General features: G+C 41.7%; 1 protein-coding gene across 1 annotated transcript in view; it reads left to right on the top strand.

The window, feature by feature from the left end:
• The window catches only part of DNAH10 (dynein axonemal heavy chain 10), a 165725-nt gene that overhangs the window by 100791 nt on the left and 39955 nt on the right, over nucleotides 1-24979 (top strand). Inside the window, exons 41-54 of the mRNA XM_027853515.1 lie at nucleotides 108-230; nucleotides 1963-2097; nucleotides 4234-4450; nucleotides 5668-5787; nucleotides 7182-7327; nucleotides 8719-8871; nucleotides 9720-9980; nucleotides 10177-10349; nucleotides 14551-14644; nucleotides 15313-15480; nucleotides 17086-17274; nucleotides 17785-17956; nucleotides 21818-22021; nucleotides 23580-23660. Coding sequence (XP_027709316.1) covers nucleotides 108-230; nucleotides 1963-2097; nucleotides 4234-4450; nucleotides 5668-5787; nucleotides 7182-7327; nucleotides 8719-8871; nucleotides 9720-9980; nucleotides 10177-10349; nucleotides 14551-14644; nucleotides 15313-15480; nucleotides 17086-17274; nucleotides 17785-17956; nucleotides 21818-22021; nucleotides 23580-23660 — 2236 coding nt within the window. The remainder of the gene's footprint in view (nucleotides 1-107; nucleotides 231-1962; nucleotides 2098-4233; nucleotides 4451-5667; nucleotides 5788-7181; nucleotides 7328-8718; nucleotides 8872-9719; nucleotides 9981-10176; nucleotides 10350-14550; nucleotides 14645-15312; nucleotides 15481-17085; nucleotides 17275-17784; nucleotides 17957-21817; nucleotides 22022-23579; nucleotides 23661-24979) is intronic.

Raw genomic sequence — 24979 nt, 5'->3', positions numbered from 1 at the left:
TCTTTCTTTCTTTCTTTCTTTCTTTCTTTCTTTCTTTCTTTCTTTCTCTCTTTCTTTCTTTCTCTCTTCCTTACTTTCTTTTTTTCCTTCTTTCTTTCTTTCTTCAGGTTGGGGACTTACAGTATGCTTCCCCTGCCACTGTCTCTCGATGTGGGATGGTTTATGTTGATCCTAAAAACCTGAAATACGAGCCTTTCTGGATGATGTGGGTTAACCGGATCAACAACAAGGTAAGCATTATTTCTAAATGGGAGTGAAACAACTGAGTATTGAACTCTGGTATCCAAAAAGTTCTGGCAAAGGATGGACATTGTGTGGAACGCCTTGGGGCTGTGTCTTGGACCCTGTATTATCTGACAATTTCACCAGTGACTTGGGTGAAGACAGTTTATCACTGTTATTATTTATTTAATTAATTAATTTTATTTTTTAAATTTATTTTTAAATTTTTAACATGTGTTTTTAAAATTTGGGTTACAAATTTTCTCCCTTCCTCCCTCCCCACCCACCCTCATTGAAAAGGCAAGCATCTCGATACAGCTTATAGCTGTATCATTGTTATTATTAAGCAGACAGATGCAGAGGCATCATAGTAGACAGAAGGTTGGCCTTGAAGCCCAGCTCAAATCCCATGTTCTTCAGGAGGCCTTTCTTGGCTCTTTTAGCCACTAATGTCTTCCCCTTTCAGATGACCTTCCATTGACTCTGTATATACCTTGTCCGTATCTATTTATTTACATGTTGACTCCCTTACCAGAATGTAAGCCCACTGAGGACAGGAACTATCTTTTGCCTTTCTTTAAATCCCCTGCGCTTGGCATAGAGTTGTTGTTGTTTCTCCTTTATTCTCAAAGAGTACTGTGACATCAAGAAGGTGATGCCATGAGTTGCAAGTGAATTGCATTTAAGTAACAGAGGACTGTGCAAAGTCACCAGACTTACTTTCTCCTCCAGAGCCATCTGGGTTCAGTGGCAAGATATAGATCAGGATGACTGGAGATGGTCCTGGATACAGTGGGAGACCTTGAATAAATGTGTGTTGACTGACTGACTATTTAAAATCGTGGGTTCAGAACCCATCCCTATTCCCTATTAAGCAAACATTACTATATTTATTAGGTATAATATAGGGCCATTATTTGATATATGATAATGACATTTTATATTTATGTAGCACTTTAAATTTTAATAGTTTCATCTCTGATGTCTCATTAAATGCTCACAACTCATCTGGTAAATAGGGCAGGTCTTATCCCCATTTTATTGATGAAGAAATTAGCAATGAGAATGGTCCTGGATCTCAAAAGTACTAATTGGCAAAGCCATGGTGTGAATGTAGGGATTTCTTTTCCACATTTTGTATTTTTTTTTTGTGATGAAATCATCTTGCTTCTTTGTTATAAATAGAACATGAGTTCTTAGCCTTTTTTGTGAATTGGACCCCTTGGGCAGTCTGGTGAGGCCTATGAACTCCTCCCCAGAATGTGATGTATTTAAATGCATGATATAAAATATATAGGCTTACAAAGGCATCCAATTATATTAAGACAGAGTTATCATATTAAAAAAGTTCACAGATCTGAGGTTAAAAGCCCCTGATTAACAGGTTTTTAATATACCAAAATTAACGAAAGCATAGCTACCAAAGAAAAATATTTTCAAATATTTGCAGTCGTCAATTGGAATCAGAATGTGATTCCTACCACAACAGACTTATCAAAAATAGGAGTGCCTTTAAATGCATGCATCAGTGATGCATAATAGTGTCATTGTGAGAAGAGGGTCCTTCCATTGATCTACAGTGGCCCTGGCCCTTCCCTGAAGCCTTACAGTCTGCCCACTGCTCAGATTTCACCAGATCCAGGAGAATCAGCTTCCACCTGCTGATAATAAAACCTCTAGGACGTGGTTCTGGTGAGGCAGCAGCCCTTGATGACCTGTTGGAATGGTATTCTTTTCCAGCAAGAGCAGAGAGATCTGCAGCAGCTCTACAACAAATACGTCCCCTACCTCATTGACATGATTGTGGAGGGGATGCTCGATGGCAGGCAAGGAGAGAAGCTCAAGACCATAGTGCCTCAGACAGACCTCAATATGGTAGGAAAGCCTCACTGTTCCTTACCCTCCCTATCATCACCGACAGTCAGCCTCCTGGGGGTAGAGAGGGTGCTGTCCTAGGTTCTGGGAGAAGTAAGGATTGGGGCTAGGGTGTGGTGAACGCCCTTTAGGAGGGGGAGAAGACACACGCTATGAAAGGATCCGTGCAATTAGGGCCCCGTAAAACAAAGTACTGGGTGAGCTCATTACCAAGCAGAGGGATCAGGAAAATTTACCTCAGAGATTTAGACTTTTGGTTGGTCTTTAAAGGATGGAGAGGAGACAAATGGGCAGCTAGGTGGTGTAGTGGCTAGAATGCTAGGCCAGGAGTCAGGAAGACTTGTCTTTCTGAGTTCACATCCAGCCTCAGATGCTTACTAGCTGTGTGACTCTGGGCAAGTCACTTCACCCTGTTTGTCTCAGTTTCCTTGTCTGTAAAATGAGCTGGAGAAGGAAATGGCAGACCACTCCAGTATCTCTGCCAAGAAAACCCCAAATGGAGTCACGGAGAGTCAGACACAACTGAAAAATGACTCAGCAAATCTCAGAGACAAGGCTCTGGTAGCTGGGATTGGGAAACACCAGCAAAAGTCTCTTGTAGAAGGTGGCGTTTGAGGGGAGACTTGAAGGGATGTGGAGGTGAAGAGGGAGAGCATTCCAGGCATGAGGGACAGCCAGTGCTAATGCATGTGGATGGAAGTGATGGAGCATCCTGAATGAAGAACAGCAAGTGGACCTGTGTGGCTGGACCACAGCATCCATCAAGGGAAGTAGAGTATAAGAAGACTGGAAGGGTAGGAAGGGTCCAGATTAGGACTGTATTTCTTCCTGGAGGTAATAGGGAACCATTGAAGTTTATTGAGTAGGGGAGGGACATGATCACACTTGCATTTTAGGAAAATCACTTTGGTAGCTGAATGGAGGATGGACTGGAGTGGGAAGAGACCTGAGGCAGGGAAACCAGGTGGGAGGCTGTTGTAGTAGTTTAGACAAGAGGTGAGAAGGGCATGTCCAAGGGATTCGTGGTTGCATGAGGGGAGAGAAGGGGACATATATAGGATAGTGTAAAAATAAAAATGATGGTATTTGACAACAGATTAGATATGTGGGTCAGGTATGAGTGAGAAAACATTGAGGAGGATAATGATAGTAATAACAATAATAGCATTTATATTGTACTTTACAAGTATTATCTTATTTTATCTTCACAACAATCCTGGGGGGCAGGTGCTATTGTTATCCCCATTTACAGAGAAGGAAACTGAAGCAAATCCAGGTTAAGTGATTAGCCCAGGATCATGCAACTAGTATGTGTCTAATGTAGGACATGAACTCAGGTCTTGCTGACTCCAGGCCCAAGGCTCCATCCCTGTGCCACCTAGCTCCCTGTGTACCATATCTCAGATAACACTGAAGATAACAGTCTGTGCACCTATGTGACTGGGAGGATCATGGCACCCTCAGTAGTAGTAGAGAAATTGGGAAGGAGGGCCAATTTGGGGGCATGATAATGAGTTCTGTTTTGGCCATGTTTAGTTTGAGATTCCTATGGGAAGTCCAATTTGAGATGTCCAAGAGGTAGTTGGTAGGGCTGTATCTATCGATCTGGGAATCATCGTAATTGAGCCCATGGGAGCTGTTGGGATCACTAAGCCAGGGGCCAGGGCAGAGCCTTGAGGGACAGACTTAGTGGAGGTGACCTGGACAAAGAACCATGGAGTCAGTGAGTAGTGGTCAGTGGACAGATAGGAGGAGATCCAGAAAAGAACATGTCATGAGGACTCTAGAGAGGAGAGAATATTTAGGAGGAGAGGGTGATGGACGGCATGACCCTTCATCTCCCATCTTCATCTCTGCACTGTTTCCCATACCTGGAGTGCCCTCCTTCCTCACCTCCATCACTTCTCACTCCACCTCTTCCAAGAGGCCTTTCCCCCTTCAAATTACCATGGGTATATTTTCATTTACTCATAGGTGTGTGTACCATTTCCCTCAGTAGAATCTGAGCCTCTTAGGTCAGAGGCCATTTTTCTTCTGTCACCTTAGCATAGTGATTACTCCATTACAGGTCCTTCGTAAATGCTTAATGATTGCTTGCTTTCTGAACCGTGTGCTTTCCCTTATTCTGTGCCCTAGGTGACTCAGTTGACCAAGATGTTGGATGCCTTACTCGAGACAGAAATAGAAGACCCCGACCTCTTGGAATGTTACTTCTTGGAGTCTCTCTACTGCTCCTTGGGGGCCTCCCTCCTGGATGATGGCAGACTGAAATTTGATGAATGTGTTAAACGAGTTTCCTCCATGTCAACAGTGACTGATGAGGAAGTCTGGGCCAGACCTGGTGAACTCCCAGGTTGGTGCTGGCGGGTTTGACCCATTCTCCTACGTGGGGCTTAATTTTTTTCTTCTATCTTCAGAAAGTGACATTGGTAATTATTTGCTGCATGGTGGATAGAGGTCTGCAGCCTTGCAGTCAGGGGGACTCCAGCTGCTAGCACACACTATCTGGGGAACCCAGGGCACTTACTACTTAACCCTTCAGTGCCCGAGGCTCTGCTCAAAGACCGAGTCACAGAACGGTTGCCGATCTGTGTCAGGGAGTATGTAAGTTCCTCACCCTGATGAAATCACAGATCTGGACCAAAAAAAAAAAAAAAAGGAGTTTGTTTGGCTGTGGATGACTATGTAACTGTAGTAAGTTCCTGGTGAAATCAAATCCCCCATGTCTTGGAGATTCTAAGCTTCATGTTGTTCCCGCCTCTTTCTCCCCTTCCCCAACCTGAAGACTCGGGCAGAGATCATTTCCCTTTTATCTTTGCACTCCTAGCACCTCGCACAGTGCTGACCCATAGTAGGCTGCTTACTAAGTGCTTGTGGATTGACTGATTGATTGATTTAGCCAAATTACTTCTTTGGTCTTCAGCGGCTGTTTGAATTTCTCACATTCCTGCTGACTTTGGAATATTTCTTCTTCATCCTTTCCTAGCTGTGTCTTTGAGTTCCGCAGTTACTTCCTTCTGCTCCATTACATAGCTAGGAATGTTTTTCTTTCTTTTTTATAAATCAATTTTTATTGATAATCTTTTGTTTTTACAACACCAAGATCTCCTAGCATATACCTCTTTACATATCGTTTTCATGGGAAAATGCAAAGCAGACCCTTGCAGGAAAAACCTGCAAGAAACCATTGTAGCCATTGTATCAAGATTTTTCATTCTACCCGTGAAAAAAGATGTCTCATCTGAGGACTGCTATTCATTGAGATGTATTTTTTTTTTCTGGAAGATTTGAACTTGCATATCTACTTAGAATGGGGTCTTGGCACCTCTCTGTCTTCATTTGGAGACCTATGACTTCCTCGTTTGGAAACTCTTATGGTTGGCGACTTGTCTGGCACTTTTGAATTCTAAAATGATTTTAAGATGATCTTAAGGTGGTTCATGAGAATGGATAATTTTTGCCAACTGTTTTTATTGGAACAGTTCACAAATTTGATTTCATTTCCAACATAGGCTGGAACTCACTTGCATTTCAGTGTTCTGTAGCTGAATTGGGTGCTGTTTGTTTTAGGTCAGCTTCCAACACTGTATGACTTTCATTTTGATGGCAAGCAGAAGAAATGGATCCCATGGAATAAATTAGTTCCTGAATACATTCATAACCCAGAACAGAAATTTATTGACATCCTGGGTAAGTGAGAATAGAATTAGCATGAGAATATTTAATTATTCTGCTTAATATGGGAGAGAAAGGCATCCTTGTGAATCACGTTCAGAGGTTTGGCCAACAGACGTTGTGGTAAGTATGGTTTAGTATTGACTCCCAAATGGTTATCACTTTGTTTTGGAGGCAATTGGGGTTAAGTTACTTGCCCAGGGTAACTAGTAAGTGTCTAAGACTGGATTTGAACTCAAGTCCTCCTGACTTCAGGGCCAGTATTCTATCCACTGTGCCACCTAGCTGCCCTGGTTATCACTTTTTAATAAAGGACATGTTCTTTGAGGCAATGGTGTCTTCATGCCCTATATTAGTCAGCTGGGTACCATCATTCTCAGTATCACAGGAGGAGGGACAAAACAGACAAAGATGATGGTGGGGGGGGTTCCCACTGGCCACCTCCCTGCCGGTTTCTCTTGTATCCCTTGGTTCCTGCCATCTTTGACAAATGTAGGAGATGGCATGTCTATGGAGCTATGGTTCCACCGTGCCATCCAGTGCTAATGGGAACAAATGAATTAAGCCAGAACTAGAGATTAGAAGTCTCTAGAACTGGTTTCTTTAATGGTGCCCAGTGTAACTCTCTTTATGGAATAGTTGTTTTCCTAAGAACTATGTGAGTCAATTTTAAAATTGAATCAGAGATTATTTTTAATGCCAACATTAAACGGGAAGTGGTAACGCATGGAATACCAGGGTCTTCAAAGCACTGAAATGAAATGTGACCCTGAGGGCAATGGACAGGCACATCATGGAGGACATGAGGGCAGACTGCAGAACAGGAGAAAAGAAAGGGACAGGGAGATGGAGGAGAGGAAGAAGAAGGGTCTGGCCACGTGGCGAGGGTGAGGGATGGCTTTTGGACAGCCAGAAAGCCATGCTGGCATCTTCAGGATGTCTGGAGAAGTTGAGGAAGCCCTCCAGCATGTTGGATGTGAACAAATGGGAAGACATGGACAGGAGTTCAACAAGACGGGCAGGTATGGGTTGGCTGTGATCTGGATCATTGGAGGAGAATTCTAACATGGATGAGGCCATATCCATTTGGGAATTAAGAAAACTAGGTGATGAATATTTTTATGGAGCAAATAATCATGCCTCAACTTGTTCTGTTTTATGCATTTGGATTTCAGCATGTTGTGCATTTTGAAAGTGCATCTGGATTCTCAGTGATCAACCAGAGTTAAAATCCGAGCAACCAATGCAATTGAAAACAATCAGTTCTAGAACTTAGTGGAGTCCAGAGCCTAAATTATATATCTGAGTTAGAGGAGGTTGTCAAGGTCTTTTGTACCCCAGTAAATCAATTCTAGGTTGCCAGATGTTCAATCCAGTGTATTTTAAATGAATTCTTAAATGTTTCATAGTTCACACAGTGGATACCACCCGTACAACCTGGTTGCTGGAACAAATGGTTAAAATTAAGCACCCTGTTATTTTTGTGGGTGAATCTGGTACCTCTAAGACAGCCACTACCCAGAACTTCCTAAAGAATCTGAACCAAGAGCTCAATGTAAGTCCTTGTGCTTAATTAATAACAACCAATATTTCTCTAGCGCTTTAATATTTATCAAAAATAGACTTTGCAACTTACTTAACTCATTTGATTACATATTAGCTCATTAATCTATTATTTCTAGTTCTTTTACATGTTTTGCTTCTTCCTTCCTTATGAAGTACTCAAACTGTCCCTTTTGTAAATCTTTGCCTCCACCTTTCTTTACGTGCTTTCTCTGCTGCTTTTTTGCATACTACTGAATTCCCTGTGAGAAGTCACAGAACTGTGCTGACTGAATTGAATATGAATTTATGTCATCTCATGTCACTGCTCTTTAACTTTGCTCTCACTTCTCCCTGACTGACTCTATGTCACATTCCCCACAGAAATTGTTCCAAGCCTTCTCTTTTCTTTTCTTTTCTTTTTTTGGCAATTGGGGTTAAGCAACTGTGTGCCCAGGGTCACACAGCTAGTACAAGCCTTCTCTTTTCTTCTCAAGCCACCCTTACTTTCTCTTCCCTGCCTCTTAGCAGAGGACCTCGCCTCATACTTTACTGATTCAGCCTTTTTTGCCTGTCTAGGTATAGGTTTGAGGTAGGAGGTAAAGCCTAAAGAGAAAAAAAGTACTGCCTTCTCCCTGGCTCCCGTCTTTGGAATGCAGGGGTTGCTGCCTAGGTTCAGCCGCATCTTTTCTCCTCCCACTGGGTAGTTTCTACTCACTTCTCCCCAACAGCAACAAAATTTATAGTGTAGCCAGTGAGCAAGGTTGTAAGACTTCTTTCAGTTCTGTTCAGCATCTTATGAGTAGGAGCAGAAAAGGTGGATAATAAGAGTAATCCTGGGCTGGACCTGAGAAAGTACTTAAAGGTGGGGGGAGGATAGGGACTGGAGGTCATGAAGAGAGCAAAAATTAGGTTTAGCCAGGGTGAGCATAGGAAGCAGAAGAATGAGAGGAGGTGATGGTCATATGTAGTTATCTTGTCTCTTCCGATTGTATTTTCCTTACAGTAGAACGTAAGCTCCTTGAGGGCAGGGACTGTTTTGTTTTTATCTTTGTCTCCTTAGCGACTACCACAGTTCCTTTTGCATAGTAGGTACTTAAAAAATGTTTTTTTAATTGAATTGAATTGACTGTGCTGCTTCTAAGGTCCATATGTAGAAACTGACTTACTTGCAAATTGGCAGACAAGATCTGCCTCTTCAGGGAAAAGGTATGACTCATGTCTTAAAGCACAATGAAATCGATCCAATAAACATTTTCAGTGAGTTGAAAAAGGTTTAAGTTTGAAAATTGTTAAAGTAATAAAATAGATGGAAACTCTTCTTCACACTTTTGTGGTTGACTAATGAAGTAACATTATGTCAAAATAGTTAGCTTCCTATCTCCAACACTCTCTCCATTTCAGATTGTGCTCATTGTTAATTTCTCCTCCCGTACCACATCCATGGATATCCAAAGGAATTTGGAGGCAAATGTTGAGAAGAGAACTAAAGACACTTACGGACCTCCCATGGGGAAACGTCTCCTGGTATTCATGGATGACATGAATATGCCCAAGGTAACTGAAGGATTTCATTGAGAACATTACAATAGCCTTCAGGAAGTATGGATTCTCATTTGGAGGCTCCAGAATGGTTACTGGGTTTCTTTATCTCTCTGCCTATGTACTCTGTGGTTTACTTTCTTAAAGAATAGTGGTCAGATTGAATAACGATGTGTTAGTAAGTGAATTCAAACTCTTCTGCAGCTTGAAATAGTAATTCATTGCCTTTCTTTCCTTCCTTGCTTGCTTCCTGATTATACACATAGTTCCTACCCACTTAGACCTACATGATCCTAATTGACCCATCTAAGAGAGACCTTTACTATACACAATAAGGATATTCCTGGGTATAGAGAGCTCTTTGGCAAAGCTTGTGTAAGAGTGTATAAGAGTGTGCTGGAGGCAACTCACACCAGCTCAGGAATGCTGATTATTACATTTTCAGTCTGATCATTTGCATCTTGGAAATCAGCAAATGCTTCAAATCAGGGCTTGATTTATTGATTTCATAGACTTAAGAAAATTATTGAGAAAATATTAATAATATAAACTAAACTTTAAGATATGTTGTGTGTACATTGTTTTTCTGGGAAGCTGATTGTTAAACATTTACCAGTACATCCCTGCCCTCAAGAAGCTTACATTCTATCATGGAAGATACATTGTCATAGATCTTGCCTGTGTACTTACTCTACCAGGAAAACAGAATTTTTCCAAAATGGGTTCCCAGTTAAATGCTAGATAGGGCAGGGACTATTTCATTTTTGAGTTTCTATCCCCAAAGGCCAGCGCAGTGTCTGGCACATAGTAAGTACTTAATAAATGCTTGTTGATTGATCAGTTCTTTCCTTCTCAAAAACAAGGTTGATGAGTATGGCACACAGCAGCCAATTGCTTTGCTGAAGCTTCTTTTGGAGAAGGGTTTCCTGTATGACCGTGGGAAGGAGATGAATTGTAAAGTTCTTCGAGACCTCGGATTCATTGCTGCAATGGGAAAGGCTGGAGGGGGTCGGAATGAAGTTGATCCAAGATTTATTTCTCTCTTCAATGTTTTCAACGTGCCATTTCCTTCGGAAGAGTCTTTGCGTCTCATTTATGCCTCCATCTTGAAAGGCCATACCAAGGTAATTTGAACTTAAATTAGAAATGGAAACTAAAGTATTATTTGACAGTAACTTGTAATGAGTTAAATTATAACCTTCAAAGGGCTCTTTGATGAGTGGCCCCTCTCCTAACCCAACTGCCTGGCACCCATTCCTTTCCCACTTTCCTCCTCCTCAATCAGGCCATCCAGTTACTTGTAGCGGTTTCACTTTGCAGGTGTTTGCGGAGGCGATCGCCGCTGTGAGTGACTTGATGACCTTCTGCACGCTGCAGCTTTACCAGATGATTGTCCAGGACCTTCCTCCCACACCCTCCAAGTTTCATTACATCTTTAACCTTCGGGATCTCTCTCGAGTATTCAATGGTCTTGTCCTCACCAACCCAGAGCGGTAAGCTTACGTGGTCTCACTTGCACCTGGTGCTCACCAGCTTCTCTTTGACGGAGAGAGTCACCATATTCCTTCCCCCCTTCCTCCATTGAACAAACTCCAGTGGCTTCTTATTACCTCCAGGATCAAATATATTCAATCTTCTGTTTGGTGTTTAAAGCCTTTCATAACCTGACCGCTTTCTACCTTTCCAATCTTCTTACACCCTCCTCCTCTCCACATGCTCTTCTATACGGTGACACTGGCCTCCTTGCTATTCCTCTATATTCCATCTCCTAACTCTGCTCATTTTTACTGACTGTTTCCTGTGCCTGAAATTCTCTCCTTCCACACCTTCTCCTCCTCCTCCTTCTCGAGAACTAGCTTCCCTGGCTTTCTTCAAATCCCAACTAAAGTCCCACCTTCTGCAAGAAGTCTTTCCCAGTTCTCTTTAATCTAAATGAAGTCCCTCTGTTGATTACCTCCAATTTATCCAGTCTGTATCTTGTTTATACATAATTTTTTAGCATATTCTTACCCTTATATGATTATGAGCTCCTTGACAGCAGGGCTGGGTTTTTTTTTTTAATCTTTCTTTGTATCCCCAGCTCTTAGCATAGTGCCTGATGGCACAAAGTCAATACTTAATAAATTCTAGTTAACCAACTGACTTCCTATTAGCTTTTTTTTTTCCCGTTTTAGTCCAAAGGCCATTCTTCTTGGCAAAGAAACAGTTAACCTTTAAATTGAGCAGAGAGAGAAGAGGGGAAAGAGAGAGACAGACAGAGACAAAGAGACAGTGAGAGAGAAGAAGAGAGAGAGAAGAAAGGATAGAAAGAGAGGAGAGAGAAGAGAGAGAAAGGAGAGGAGAGAAAAAAGAAAAGGAGAGGGAGAGGGAGAAAGGAGAGAGGGAGGAGAGGATAGAAAGAGGAGAGAGAGAAGAGAGAAAGGAGAGAGAAGAGAGAAAGAAGAGAAAGACAGAGAGGAGAAAAAGAAAGAGAGAGACAAAGACAGGGAGAGGGAGACAGAGGACACATCATCCAGAGAGAGCGCTTTAGCAGGTGTTTGGGTAATCAAAATCTTCATCATCCTACCTCTGTGATGGGCTTGTAATCTGTTTCCTGAAGTCATCCATTTCCTCCTTCTGTCCAGGTGCTCTGTGGTGTGTCCCAAATGACAATATCACTATTGCTTTGGCCTCCACTGAGCTTCATCCAAATACTTCTTGCCTCTGGCTCCTGAATGTTCTCACATGATATATCTTCCTAATAGCCACCCCTCCCTTTTTTTTTCACTTATTCTGTTTCTTTTTAATAAGGTATACCCATTCAGGATCATTGCCTCCCCACCTCCTACCCTTGCATTGGTACCTATGAAGGGATCATTGAGGAAATTTGCCTCCTTTTATTAGGACCTCTAGTTTTCCTTACTGGTTGCCTGAACTTTGGCCATTTGACTATAGACACTTGAGATCACACATTTTACTGCTAGCTCCTTTCTTGGATTTTGTCTCTTATGAAACTTCTTGGTGTCTGAACCACTATTCTTTCTAAATTGTCATTATTTTCTATGGCATCTAGCTTGGTGGATATATGCTGGCAATTTGTCCCCTCTCCCATCCTTTTCAGTTTAAAGCCCCTTTGGTTATTAGATTTGTAAGACCCCAGGCAAATAAGTTCTTTTAGCCTTTGTTCCTTGTATTCTGGAGTACACTTTGCATCTGCTACCATGCCTAGGTTCATCTCAAAGATGAGCAAAACGGCCCTCCCAGGTTAAGCTCATCACTTCTTGTTGGTCCTCCTTCACCATGAGCTACTCACTCAAGCCTTCACTGTAACCACCTCCCCCAGCCTCCTCTCCCCTCTGATTGGGGGCTAACTCCTCCCCGTGCCTTCCTTCATAGAGGGACTCTCAGCTCATTCTACTTTGCGTCTGCTCCCCTGCCTGGTTTCAGCTCCAGGGAACAAGATGCCCCTGTGCTGTCGGGTCCTCCCTGGTGTCCCCCTTCCCTTTCTTTCTTCCTTTTGCATGTTGTCCCCCCCCTTCAGACTGTAAGCTCCTTGAGAGCAGGGACTGCCTTTTCTTTTCATTAATTTTATTTCCATTGTACAGTGCAGTATCTGGAACACAGTAGTTACTTAGTAAATGTTGATGGGGTGGGACTGGATTGGAGTCTGTGGAGTCCACATTTTAAAGCCCCAGTCTCAGAAGCCAAATCCCCATCTTGGCCAGCATGTTCTTAGCTAGCAGTTTACCTCCCAGGTGAGTTTTTCTCTTTTGTACCCTGTTGGCCGTGGTGCGAATGCCTTCTGTGCCCTTCTGGCCTTCAGTTTCTTGTCTGAGATTTCAGTATCTTTGGCAATACTTTCTAGGCTCTTTCTGGCAGTATAATCGGTGCCCACGCAATGCATGAGAAGTGGGTAGGAGTCTTGGGGGAGGGGTCTCTGCTATGTTGTATACTAAGCCCGTCTTATTGCTGACAGGTTAACAAGTAGCTGTCCAGTTCCCCTTGAGCAGGGAGTTTCCAGCCACTGCTGCTCTGTCCTTCCCCTCTCACCTCGTAGCACCATTATCCCTGGGAAGACGAACAGCTACTTCCCATAATCTCTTCAAGAACAGCCTCACATTTGTTCTCTACTTGTAAGAGTAGAGTGGTCCTTCTAGTGGCAGCTAGGGGGTGCCATAGTGCACAGAGCGCTGGGCCTGGAGTCAGGAATGCCTGAGTTCAAATCCAGCTATTCTAGGCCAGTTCTTGTCCACTGGTGGTACATATTGCATTCCACTGGCATGTCTTCTGAGAATCCAGAGTCACTTTCACACCATGATGGAGGAGGCATGGGACTGTTTTAAATTAAAGCCAGGTGGTTTACAGCAGATAACTTTTATTATGGCTTTTATATTCTATCAAGGGCTATCTCTTGACATGGCTCATAGGGAGATAGGAATAGATAGATACATCTCTAGTGTTTCTTCTCTGACCTTTATTCAAGGGAGATTTTGATTCTTGTCAATAGAGGCAGCTACCCTGCTCTCCTTAGAGGGAAGGGATACCAGGCTATAATGATATCTCTGTTTCATTAAATATTGTTAGTCTAGAGGATGTAATTTTTAAGGTTCATGCTAAACTTCTGATCTCTATTCATAAACAGATTAAGGAATCCCAAGCTTTAAATCTAGGGCTTGATTCCCTTCCTAACTAAATATCAGTTCCACAATGAACACACATAAGAAATATCAAATAAATTTATCTAGGTTGATAGCAAAATAAAAATCAGAGAAAGTATACGAGCATATATATACACCAGGCAATGCAGATTGAAGGAGCTCTCCCATTGAGAATGAGGTAACTCAACCAAGAAAGAGAGAGTTCTTGATCTTACCCAAAGGCGAAATTCTCCAGTGTCTCTAGTGCAGCAAGCTATGGTTAGCAACATGATGGAGATTTCTGGCTGCTCCTATGTAAACTTCTTCCCAGAGTCTTTCTCTTCCTTTAGCAACTTGAAGAGAGGTTGGCATCACAGATTTTCTCTCTCATTGCTGGAATCCAGAAGAATCTGGAAGCTGAAGAAGCTGGAAGGGAGAAGAACATTTCTCTGTTGCTCTTGCCAACTCTGGCCTGCTTGTCACACAAGTGTAGGGACATTGAGTAATCATTATCCACCAATAAGAAGAGAGCCCCATACCAATGGGTCTTGAGACTTGGGCTTTATTAACATTAACATTAACATTAACATTAACATAACAATTAGCATTCTAGATTCTCTAAATGTGTGGAGTTAGATTTCATTTGTTAACCCATAAAGAGAAATGGAAGAATTTTGTCACTCTTTGTCCCAGAAAAATATTAATGTGTTTCTGAGCATTGTTCTCTTTATGATAAATCTTAGAGCAGAGGTTCTTAATCTGAGGTCTGGGAACTTTTTAAAAAATTTTGTGATAACTATATTCCAATATAATTGGTTACCTTTGAAATCCCATGTATTTTATTTTATGCATTTAAAACCATGTTTCTGAGGTGTCTGTAAGCTTTGCTGGATTGCCAAAAAGATCCATGATGCAGAAAAGGTTAAACTAGATGAAAGACAGGAAGTTCATCATTAGCTACCTTCCCAATAGTGTTTTTTTGAAATTTCAAAAGTTCTCATTTTACTAAAAGTGACTGCTTTTGACCTCTGCTCCTCTAATCTGTATCCACACTGTTTCTGTTCTTTTAATCATTCAGGTTTCAGACAGTATCACAGATGGTGAGAGTCTGGAGAAATGAGTGTTTGAGAGTTTTCCATGACAGATTAATTAACGAATATGACAAGACTTTGGTTAGTATCTCTAAATGTAATTATGAACGTAAGACTATAACTGTGCCGGTTTACTTACTCACAGTATTGATGCCTTAGTGCAAAAGGTCAAAAAACCTGGACTTATGAGAGATTTTTTTTTGGATATTACGTGGATGGCTGAAGAACCAACCAACCAACACAGAATCACGTGATAAAGATAAACAAGCACACACAGGAAGGCTACGTTATTTAGTACTTTTTTTATTGGAAAGAAAATTGAAGCCACAGACAAAACATTCATCCAAATTCTGCTTGAAATGATAGCCAGGTGGCAGTGGGGTTGAGAGCTGGCTGGAGTTGGAGTCAGGAAGATCTGATTTTCAATCTTGTCTCAAGACACTTAATAGCTGTATAATCTTTGGCAAGTCACTCAGTCTTTCTCAGCCACGTTTTCCTCATTCGTGAAATGGGGATAATAATAGCACCTACCTTCTAGAGTGGTTGTGAGGACCAAATGAATGGATATATGTAAATTGCTTTGCAAACCTTGAAGCAAGCACTATAGAAATGCTAGTTGTTGTTGTTGTTACTATTAATTACATGGAAATACCACTTGAATCATTTTAGCTAATCTACTAATAAACATTCCTTTCTGGACTGGTGTACATCACCCTTGCTTTGTTTCTTGTTCCGTCTTCTTTTGAAAGGTACAAGATCATATCCAGGCTTTGGTTCAGGAACATTTCCCAGAAGACTTGGAATTTGTCATGAGAGATCCTATACTCTTTGGAGATTTTAGGATGGCCTTGAATGAAGAAGGGCCTCGGATTTATGAAGACATCCAAGATTATGAAGCTGCAAAAGCTCTTTTCCAGGTATGGCCCAGTCGGTCATCTTTAAGATGGCCTTTTCTCCATGGTACCAACCTGACAGTCAGTCTAAAGATGGTGGAGGATGGTGCACGAGTTTGGGTCAGCCCTTCTGTTGAGGTTTAGGGGTGTAGGGGTGCTGAGACCCCAAAATCACAACACGCGGGTCCTGCCCGAAAGAATTCAACCCAAGCCTTCTTTCAGCCAAAGATAAGATTTATTAGAACATCTGCCATATTGGGCAGACTCTTAGGGAGTCTGAACATTGGTGAGCTATTGGCTAGATTATAAGAATCTGAGCAGCGGTTAGATTGTAAAAATGTGAGCACCTTAATGGAGACAAGATGGACCTTATATACAGAAAGACTGTGGGAGAGATCTAGGAGTGGCCAAGTAGTCTGCAGGGACTGTGAGGCAATAGAATGCCAGGGACCTGGACCATGTGGCCAAGGGAGAATGGAGCTGCTAGGATTAAGGGTGGGAAGTGGACTGGGGCCATAGAGAGGTCAGACAATGGAGGGCCAGGCTAGGTTAAGGGTAACAGAATAGGGAGATAGAGCATAGGCGATAATGGAAGACCAGTTGATAGGATTATAGCCTCAGGCAACTGCCAGAGATCTGGCCAGTAGGAAAGTCCAGGTTTTTTCCTTTCTGGGGTCCAGATCCCCACCCCATCACTTCCATCCACTTTATCATTGTTTTCATTTCATGAGCTGAGCTGGAGAGGGGCTGTAGAAGGGAATTTTGTACTAATAGGTGCATGAAAATGAGTTACCACAGAAAACTTCCAGCTGGGACCCTCTGCACACCAAATGGGGCAATGCTTCCAAAGGTCCTGTCCTGAAGTGAAATGTGGCTTATTTCTCATTCTGCACCAATAATTCAATTCAACAAAACCAAGTGTAGTGTAGTAGATATAAGACTGGCCTTGAAGTCAGAGGGCCTGGGTTCAGGTCTTTAACTCTCATGTGTGACCCTGGGCAAGTCACTTACCCCAGGCAACTCTCTAAGACATGTAGGGTCATTAACTATTTTTGTTTTTGTTTTTTACACTCTCATAACTGTATCTCAATAAAATTGATTTATTTCATAATCCTATGCATTTTATTTTATGCATTTAAAAATATTGTTCTGAGATGGGGGGTCCTTAGACTTTTCCACCCTGCCGAAGAGTTCCATGGTGACACAAAACCAGTAAAAAATCCCTGCTTTAAGACTGATTTGCAGGGGGCAGCTAGGTGGTGCAGTGGGTCCTGACATCAGGAAGACCTGAGTTCAAATCTGGCCTCAGACACATAACACTCACTAGCTGTGTGACTCTGGGCAAATCACTTAATTGCCTCACCAAAAAAAAAAAAAAAGACTAATTTGCAGAGCAGGTGCTGATCTGCAATGGTGGCAGGAGTTTTCTCACTGGGGAAATTTACTAAAATGATGAAATTGCAGATATGGAATATTTTTTCTCCCACAAATATTAGATTTAAGGTTCAGGATAATGAAATGATTTTATGTGTTTGTCATATGAATGATTAAATTCTTTGAATTGTCTTTATTACCTCCATTAAGTAAAGGCATCTGTGCTGTTAATACTTGTCTTTTTTTTTTTTCCAGGAGATTCTTGAAGAGTATAATGAAAACAACACCAAGATGAACCTGGTGCTCTTTGATGATGCTCTGGAGCACCTGATTCGAGTCCACCGAATTATTCGAATGGATGGGGGCCACGCGCTGCTGGTTGGGGTGGGGGGCTCTGGAAAGCAGTCCCTGGCGAGGCTGGCCGCATTCACGGCAGGCTGTGAGGTTTGTACGGCACTCATGGGTTTGCCTCAATGGATTCCAGCGCTGGAGCCATTGTAAATGATGGCTTCCATGGATTGTGAAACTGAGTTTGTGTTTCTTTGTAAAATGTGACAACTGACGCTTTAACAATGTCTATGTGAATATCTTAAGATCTTATCTTTTATTTGGAATGGAGAATATAGGCCCCTTACTTTGGTTCTTTGGAAAATTTAATAGTCATTGACACAAACTGCTCTTTTATCCTTTCTCAACATGATGTCCAAGTAGGTCCCTGGAGTGCAAGGGACTATTTTCACGTGTGTTTTGTGCCCTCAATGTCTGCTTGTTGAATTTAATTGAATCAAATGAATTATGGTTTGCTCAGCCCCAAAGAACCAAAGGAAATATTGAATGTAAACCGTGCATTTTACATTTATTCACATGTCTATATTTGGATATATTTCATAGGCAATTAAGTCACATTAACCTCAATTTTCTAGTGTCTGATACATTGTATTTTTATGTTATCAGGTGTTTGAAATTGTTTTGAATCGAGGCTATTCTGAAACGAATTTCCGAGAGGATCTCAAGAGCCTCTACATAAAACTTGGAATTGAGAACAAGTTAATGATTTTCTTATTCACAGATGCCCATGTGGCAGAGGAGGGTTTCTTGGAGCTCATCAACAACATGTTAACATCAGGTAATGTAGAGAGATGTTGTCTCTTCTGCATTAGAATATTAGTTTCACTTCTGTTTTCATTTCCCCAGCACCAGATATGGTGCCTACTACATAGTAAGTTTTTATTAAATGCTTGTTAGCTGATGGGGTTATTGATCTCAAATCCTGGTCCATTAGTGCTCTGTTAGGCTGCTTTCTGAGGGACACATTGATTGACTGCCCCATCTGGCAACCATTCTAGTAGTCTCTGGTTCCTGTGATACTGAATCAGACTCTCAGGAGCTTTTTTTTTTTTTTCCTAATGGCGAACATTTCTGTGGTGTTGCCTATGTAGAGCTTTCCATTCAGGAATTTTTGGAGTTTGATGTTGGAGTCAGAAGACATGAATTTGAATCCCAACTCTGCCACTACCTAACTACATGGCCATGGACAAATCTCTTCATGTCTCAGAAGCTTTGGTTTCTTCATCTGAAAATGAGGACCATTAATGCTTGCTCTGCCTGTATAACTGTTTTCACTACCAATCTCACAGGGGTTTTCTGAGGAAAGGACTTTGTAAACTGTGGAACACTGTGCAAGTTACAGAGCCTGCTCTGTTCTCACTCCCTCTACTAGCCCTTGTATGTACAAGTTGGAGTCTCCAGTGGGCACTCCGTCTTCTCTTCCCTACCTCTCCCCACACTTACAGCTCTATCACACACATGCACACAGGATCTTGGGAGAGAGAGAGAAAGAGAAAGAGAGAGAGAAAGAGAGAGAGAGAGAGAGAGAGAGAGAGAAGGAGAAGAAGAAGAAGAAGAAGAAGAAGGAAAAGGAGAAGGAGAAGAAGGAGGAGAAGGAGGAGGAGGAGGAGGGTGAGAAGGAGGGAGGGAGAGACACACACAGAAACTGAGAGACAGAGACAGAGAGAGACAGAGACAGAGAGAGAAAAGAAGAAGAAGAAGAAAGAGGAGGAGGGTGAGAAGGAGGGAGGGAGAGACATACACAGAGACAGAGAGAGAGAGAGAGATGAGGAGCTCCCTTTTTTACACACTGAGTTCTGGCTCACCAACTGGAGAGTCCTGACTTCTGGTTTGACAGTCAATTAGAAGACTTTATCACACTATGATCCTCTCAGTCTTAGTTGGTCAGAAACTGGCTCCCCAAAGCTTCTCCTTGTAGAAGCCCAAGTGATTGCTTGGACTGGAACCAAAGGGGAATATTTATGCATCCTCTAAGGAGCCCCCAGACCAACTTACCCGTGCCACACAAGTATGAATTAATATTATTAGAGAAGAAATTAACCTTAGTGATCTAGTTTGTAAATTTACCTCTGATGTCTCTCCTCTGTTCAGTTCCCATTTACTTACTTGTGTAAGTCACTTACTTTTGTGTGGCCTGTCCCCTCCATCCCCCCAGATAGAATGGAAGCTCTTCAAGGGCAGGGACTGTTTTGTTCTTGTCCTTCCGTGCCTCTCACAGTAGCTACTTCATAAGTGCTTGTTGGATTGAAATTATTTGAATGCCCTCTCTGACTGTGGAACTCTCTCTGCCGAGGGAGAAGTTATCTCAGACATGCAGAAGCAAATTTGACCGTTCTTTGTGGTATCATTTCTTTTTTTTTAATTTTATTTATTTATTTTTGGTGAGGCAATCGGGGTTAAGTGACTTGCCCAGGGTCACACCGCTAGTAAGTGTCAAACGTCTGAGGCTGGATTTGAACTCAGGTCCTCCTGATATGGTATTATTTCTACAATGATTGAGAGAAGCCTTTTGGGATGTGGGTCATGGAAAGGCCAAATGGGTTCTGTTCTCTAAGGCCCTGACAGTCTCTGGATAAAACCCCCCCTGACACAGGAGGTCTCTGTCGAGTGAGATTTCACTGCTTCACCTTCTCAGGGGATATTTCAGCCTCTGGTGGCATCCTGGTGACCCTAAGATTATTGGTCTAGACCTGGACGGAACTTGGGGGGCCGAGTACAGATCCCTCATTTTGCGAGAGAGAAATCTGAGTCCCAGGGCGACGAAGTGAATTGTGCGTGGCCACAGAGAGCAAATAGAAGATCCACGATTCCCTTTTTATAAAAGGTAACATTTTCTGTACGGCCCATGCTAGGGTCACAGCATCCTAGGTCTCGAACTGGAAAGGACCTTAGAAGGTATCTGGTCCAGCCTCTCTGTGCTAGAGATAGGCATACTGAAGCCTGTAGACAGTCAGTGCACTGCTCTCACGCGGTCTCACAAGGAGAAAGTGACAAAGATGGGGTTCAGGCCCAGGGCCTCTGACCCCAGAGCCTGTGCTGTTCTCAAAGGTTTTAGATTTGGGGGGAGGAGGAGTCTGGACCTATTACACCACTGCTGTCAAGAACTCCTGTTCCTCCCAGCAATGTGGACGTTTCCTCCATGTTTTGTGTAGTTTATGGTCTTGAAAAGTTGCCAGCACTTGGTCATGGCCACCCAGCCCTAAACCGGGGTCTTCAGGACTGCAAGGTTAGCCCTTTGTCCACCACATTCTGCTGCCTGTTTGATGTACGACTGTGGCTAAAAATCCACAATCCAGCTTCCTTGCATCCCTGGCCTCGTCTGCTGCTTTCCCCCCAGCCTCGCCATCCACTGTCACGCTTCCGCTTCCACACCTTCACCTGGACTCTACCCTCCATTTTGAAATACTCTCCCTCTTCCTCCTACTCTGCTTCGTTAGAATGTAATCTACCTGAGGGTAGACATTGTTTCATTCTCTGTAATTGTATCCCCAGCACCTAGCATAGTGCCTGGCACATAGTGGTCGCTTAATAAATGCTTGTCGATTGATCAACTGATTCCTCTGATAAAAATCCCATCTTTTGAGATATGGCTCAAATCTCACCCTTTTTGTAAGATCTTTCCTTTAATTTTTTAGTTGACTCTCTAAGATTCCCTAAGTAAACCATCATGTCATCTGCAAAAAAGTGATACTTTGCTTATTCCTTGAATTTTTTTTTCTTTTCTTATTGTGATAGTATTTCTAGAACATTTGCAAGTCACAGTGGTGACAATGGACAGTCTTGCTTTACTCTGATTTTATTGGAATGCTTCTAGTGTTACTCCATTATAGATAATGCTTGATCTTGGTTTTAGATAGATGCTATTTACCATATTAAGGAATAGCTCATTTATTCCTTTTCTCTTTAATGTTTTTTTTAACATAAAGAGGTATTGTGTTTTATTTTTCTGCATTATTTATATCACATGATTTTTATTGTTTGTGTTATTAATGTAGCCTGTCATTTTTAATTAATGTAGTCTGTTATATTTATAATAATATAAGGACCAACCTTGCATTCTGGGTATAAATCCAACATGGTCACAATATATAATCTTTTTAATATGTGTTATAGCCTTTTCCTAACATTCAATTTTTGCATTCATGTTTATTTGTGATATTTGTCTATAATTTTCTTTCTCTAATTTAGCTCTTTCTGGTTTAGGTATGAGGGACATATTTATTTCAAGGAAAAAGTTTGGTTAGGATCTCTTCCTATTTTCTCAAACAGTTTATATAATATTGGAACTAATTATTTTTAGAATTTTATAGATTTCACTTGCAAATCCATCTAGTATTGGTATTTTTCTTTGGGAATTCCTTTATTTATTGTTAAATCTCTCTTTCTGAGATTGAATTATTTTAATTCTCTATTTCTTATTCTGCTAATCTAGGTATTTTGTGTTTTTCCAAATATTAATCCATTTTAATTTTTAACCATTTTGTTAGTATATCCCCTAAAAGTTTACCTTCCACCTACTTGGTATTTAATCTTTTATTTAATTTTTCAAAGGACCACAGTATATTTTATACAGTGTTGAACTGGACAACTCTATACTATGGACTTTTCTAAAGAATATGTATGTTTCATTGTTTTCTAGGAATCGTGCCAGCACTTTTTCCTGATGATGAAAAAGACTCCATTCTAAGTCAAATTGGACAAGAAGCTGTCAAGGCTGGTGTAGGATTGGCTAAAGAAAGTGTCTGGCAGTATTTTGTCAATAAGAGTGGAAATAACCTTCACATTGTCCTTGGCATGTCTCCAGTTGGTGAGATGCTGAGAACACGGTGTCGAAATTTTCCAGGTACAATTCACTTGGTCAAACCAATTAAGTTTCCTTCTTGCCAGGGTCTGAGCATTGGAGTCTAGGCATGGCTCCCACTTTCTCGGTCTGATGCCAGGTTACTATTTGCAAAGCAAATGAGAAAAATTCAGGAAGTTACTCAAGTAATGTAAGCCCTAAATATCAACTTTCCTCTGAATAATAGGACTGTCCCAGAATTCTATTTTTTCTGCAGATTGAAATTTGGTTTTATTTATGCTTAGTTGCTGCTGCTCTGACTTCTGAGAATGTATATTACCCCCCCGCACGCTCTTGCTCAAAGTAAAAAATTAGTTAATGGATCCTAATTTTGCTGTTACTTCTGTGTAAGATTAATTGATTGATTGAATGAAAAAGCCTTGATTGAGCATTAATTCTTAGTGCAAAGTAATGCAGTATGTGCTGGGAATACAACTAGAATGACCATACAGTCACTGGCCTCAAGAAGCTCGCATTCTAATTTGTTATTGTTGTTCAGTTACCCAGTTGTGTTTGACTCTTCATGACCCTGGGGACCATACTGTCCTTGAGGTCTTCTTGGCAGAGATACTGGAGTGTTTTGCCATTTTCTTCTCCAGTGGATTAAGGCAAATAGAGGTTAAGGGGTTTGCCCAGGGTCACACAGCTAGTGAGTGTCTGAGGCCAGATTTGAGCCACCTATACATTTTAATAGGTGGAGACTCTATATATATAATCTATCTGTCTATCTATCCATCCATCTATCCATCCGTGTAACCATCCATCTGTCTATCTATGTATCTATCTATCTCTATCAGCTATATCTATCTATCTACCCACCTATCCATCCATCTGTCCATCCATGTATCCATCTATCTATTTATCTGTCTAATATATCTATCTATCTATCCATCTATCTATATCTATCCACACATACATGTATATACACACATATATATGTGCACACATGAGTATATACACACTAATGTGTGTGTGTGTGTGTGTGTGTGTGTATCTGTAGGCTCAGCTCCAGAGCAGATGGTAAGGCTGGTAGAGGAGAGAGAAGGCTGACATACAAACACATCTTCAGTGTCATTTCAGCTGATAAAACTAACTCTGTTTTTTATATTGAATTGTTGCATGGCACCAAGGACTTGGGTGGTGAGAACATTCTTTTCTGAGTCTTCAGTGCCCATGGTTGTTGAGCAGGCACCCACAGAATCCCTTGCCTGCTTGCATGCCCACAATAGTTGCTTCTTGGGATGGTAGCTGGGCGTGGATTGTGGTGGGGCTGGGCGGATTGCCTGGAAGTAGGGTCAGTGGCCAGCCCTGCTCTTCCTGTAGCTCTCGGCTTCCAGTTCTTCTGTTCCACCGGGGTCTGAGGAGGAGATGGTGCCAGAAGTTTGGTTTGCCTGCTCGTGCTGCTTCTAACAGTGCTGGTGGAAATTACAAGTTCTTTGAATGATGGAATTTTCCCTTGGTGTATTTCAATTGATTACTAACTCACTGGTCAGTGAAGGTGGTAGAGATGTCAATGCTATTGAAGCATAATGATCTTTACAATATCCACTTTTTATTTTAGGGCTGGTAAATAATACAGGCATTGACTGGTACTTACCATGGCCACCTCAAGCCTTATTTGCTGTTGCCCATTCGTTTTTAGGTAAGTGTTATAATGAGATTAAAGTTTTAGTATACCATAAGATAATTTGTTATTTACTCTTTCTAACTTTGAATTCCTAGCCAGTGATTTTTTTTAACATGATAAGGAGTTAAGATTTATTTATTTACGGCAGGTAGTGTATAGAGCACTAGGCCTGTAGCCAGGAAGACTCAGCTTCCTGAGATCAAATCCGGCCTCAGACACTTACTCTCTGTCTGACCCTGGGCAAGTGACTTAACCCTGTTTGCCTCAGTTTCCTCAGCCAGTATCTTCTTTGAGACTTATGGCAGCCTTTTGTTACCGTCATCTGTATTAAACATATCAGGAAGATCGTAGTGTTTGCATGACTTGTCCATGTTGAGAGGAGTCAACACTGGGATCTGAACCCATGGCTTTCTGGCCAGCATCTAGTCCTCTGCCTGCTGTGCTGTGCTGCCTTCAGCCCTCTTCCAGAATGATTTGAAGCTGCTTAGTTTATAAGTAAAACATACTGTGGAATAGGACAAAAATTAGGGATACCAAGTGCGTTGATGTCACCTGAAGGCAGTACAAGGGAACTCAATGCCACCAGACACAAGTTGGATATTTCATTTGGCAATGATTCATTGGTAAGGAAATCATGGGGCTTAGAGCTGAGATACCCTGAAATATCATGTAGTCTGACTTTATTTCAGTTTATTTTTGTAAATTCATTTTATTTGTCAAGCTGATTATCAATAACAACATGCAGAACTTTGATAGAGGCTCATACCTCAAAATATAAGCCTGTTATTTACAGCTGTGAAACAACACAGTCTTTGAGACGTCAAAATTGTGGCCAACCCCAACGGTCAATGAAGAGATGCGTGGCGGCTGTAAGTGGGGGTTAGTACGTTATTCACAACAGTAACTTATGCCCAAGAAGTGTAAGAAATGTATACCCCAAATCTGGTAATTCCTGATTGGAAAAGGAGGTGAACAGGAGAGAGACTGCCTGAGTCCTGCACATGGGCCAGACCCTTTAGAGAGGACTCATGAGAAGACAAAAGAATGGTGACACATGAGGGGGGCATGGCAGGGTGGCGATTGGCCTCACTGGAGGGGAGCAGCCGTTGCAAGAGCACCCAAATCTACTGATGTATATTACACAAACTGCAAGTGACAGGTGTACATTTTCGAGTAGTTTGTGTTTTTCCCTGTATGTTTTTATTGATGAGTTTAATAAATGATAGGCAGCTTTCCCCCTCCATCTTTTCATTTTAAAATCAATTAGATTTGTAAGACACTAGGCAAATGTATTATTTTAAAAATAATTTTATTAATATCATTTTTATCCCCTG

Source organism: Vombatus ursinus, unplaced genomic scaffold, assembly GCF_900497805.2.
Source record: "Vombatus ursinus unplaced genomic scaffold, bare-nosed wombat genome assembly UNPS02009994.1, whole genome shotgun sequence".
NCBI lineage: Eukaryota > Metazoa > Chordata > Mammalia > Diprotodontia > Vombatidae > Vombatus > Vombatus ursinus.
The sequence above is the reverse complement of the archived record's forward strand: the minus strand, read 5'-3'. Positions and strand labels throughout refer to the sequence as shown.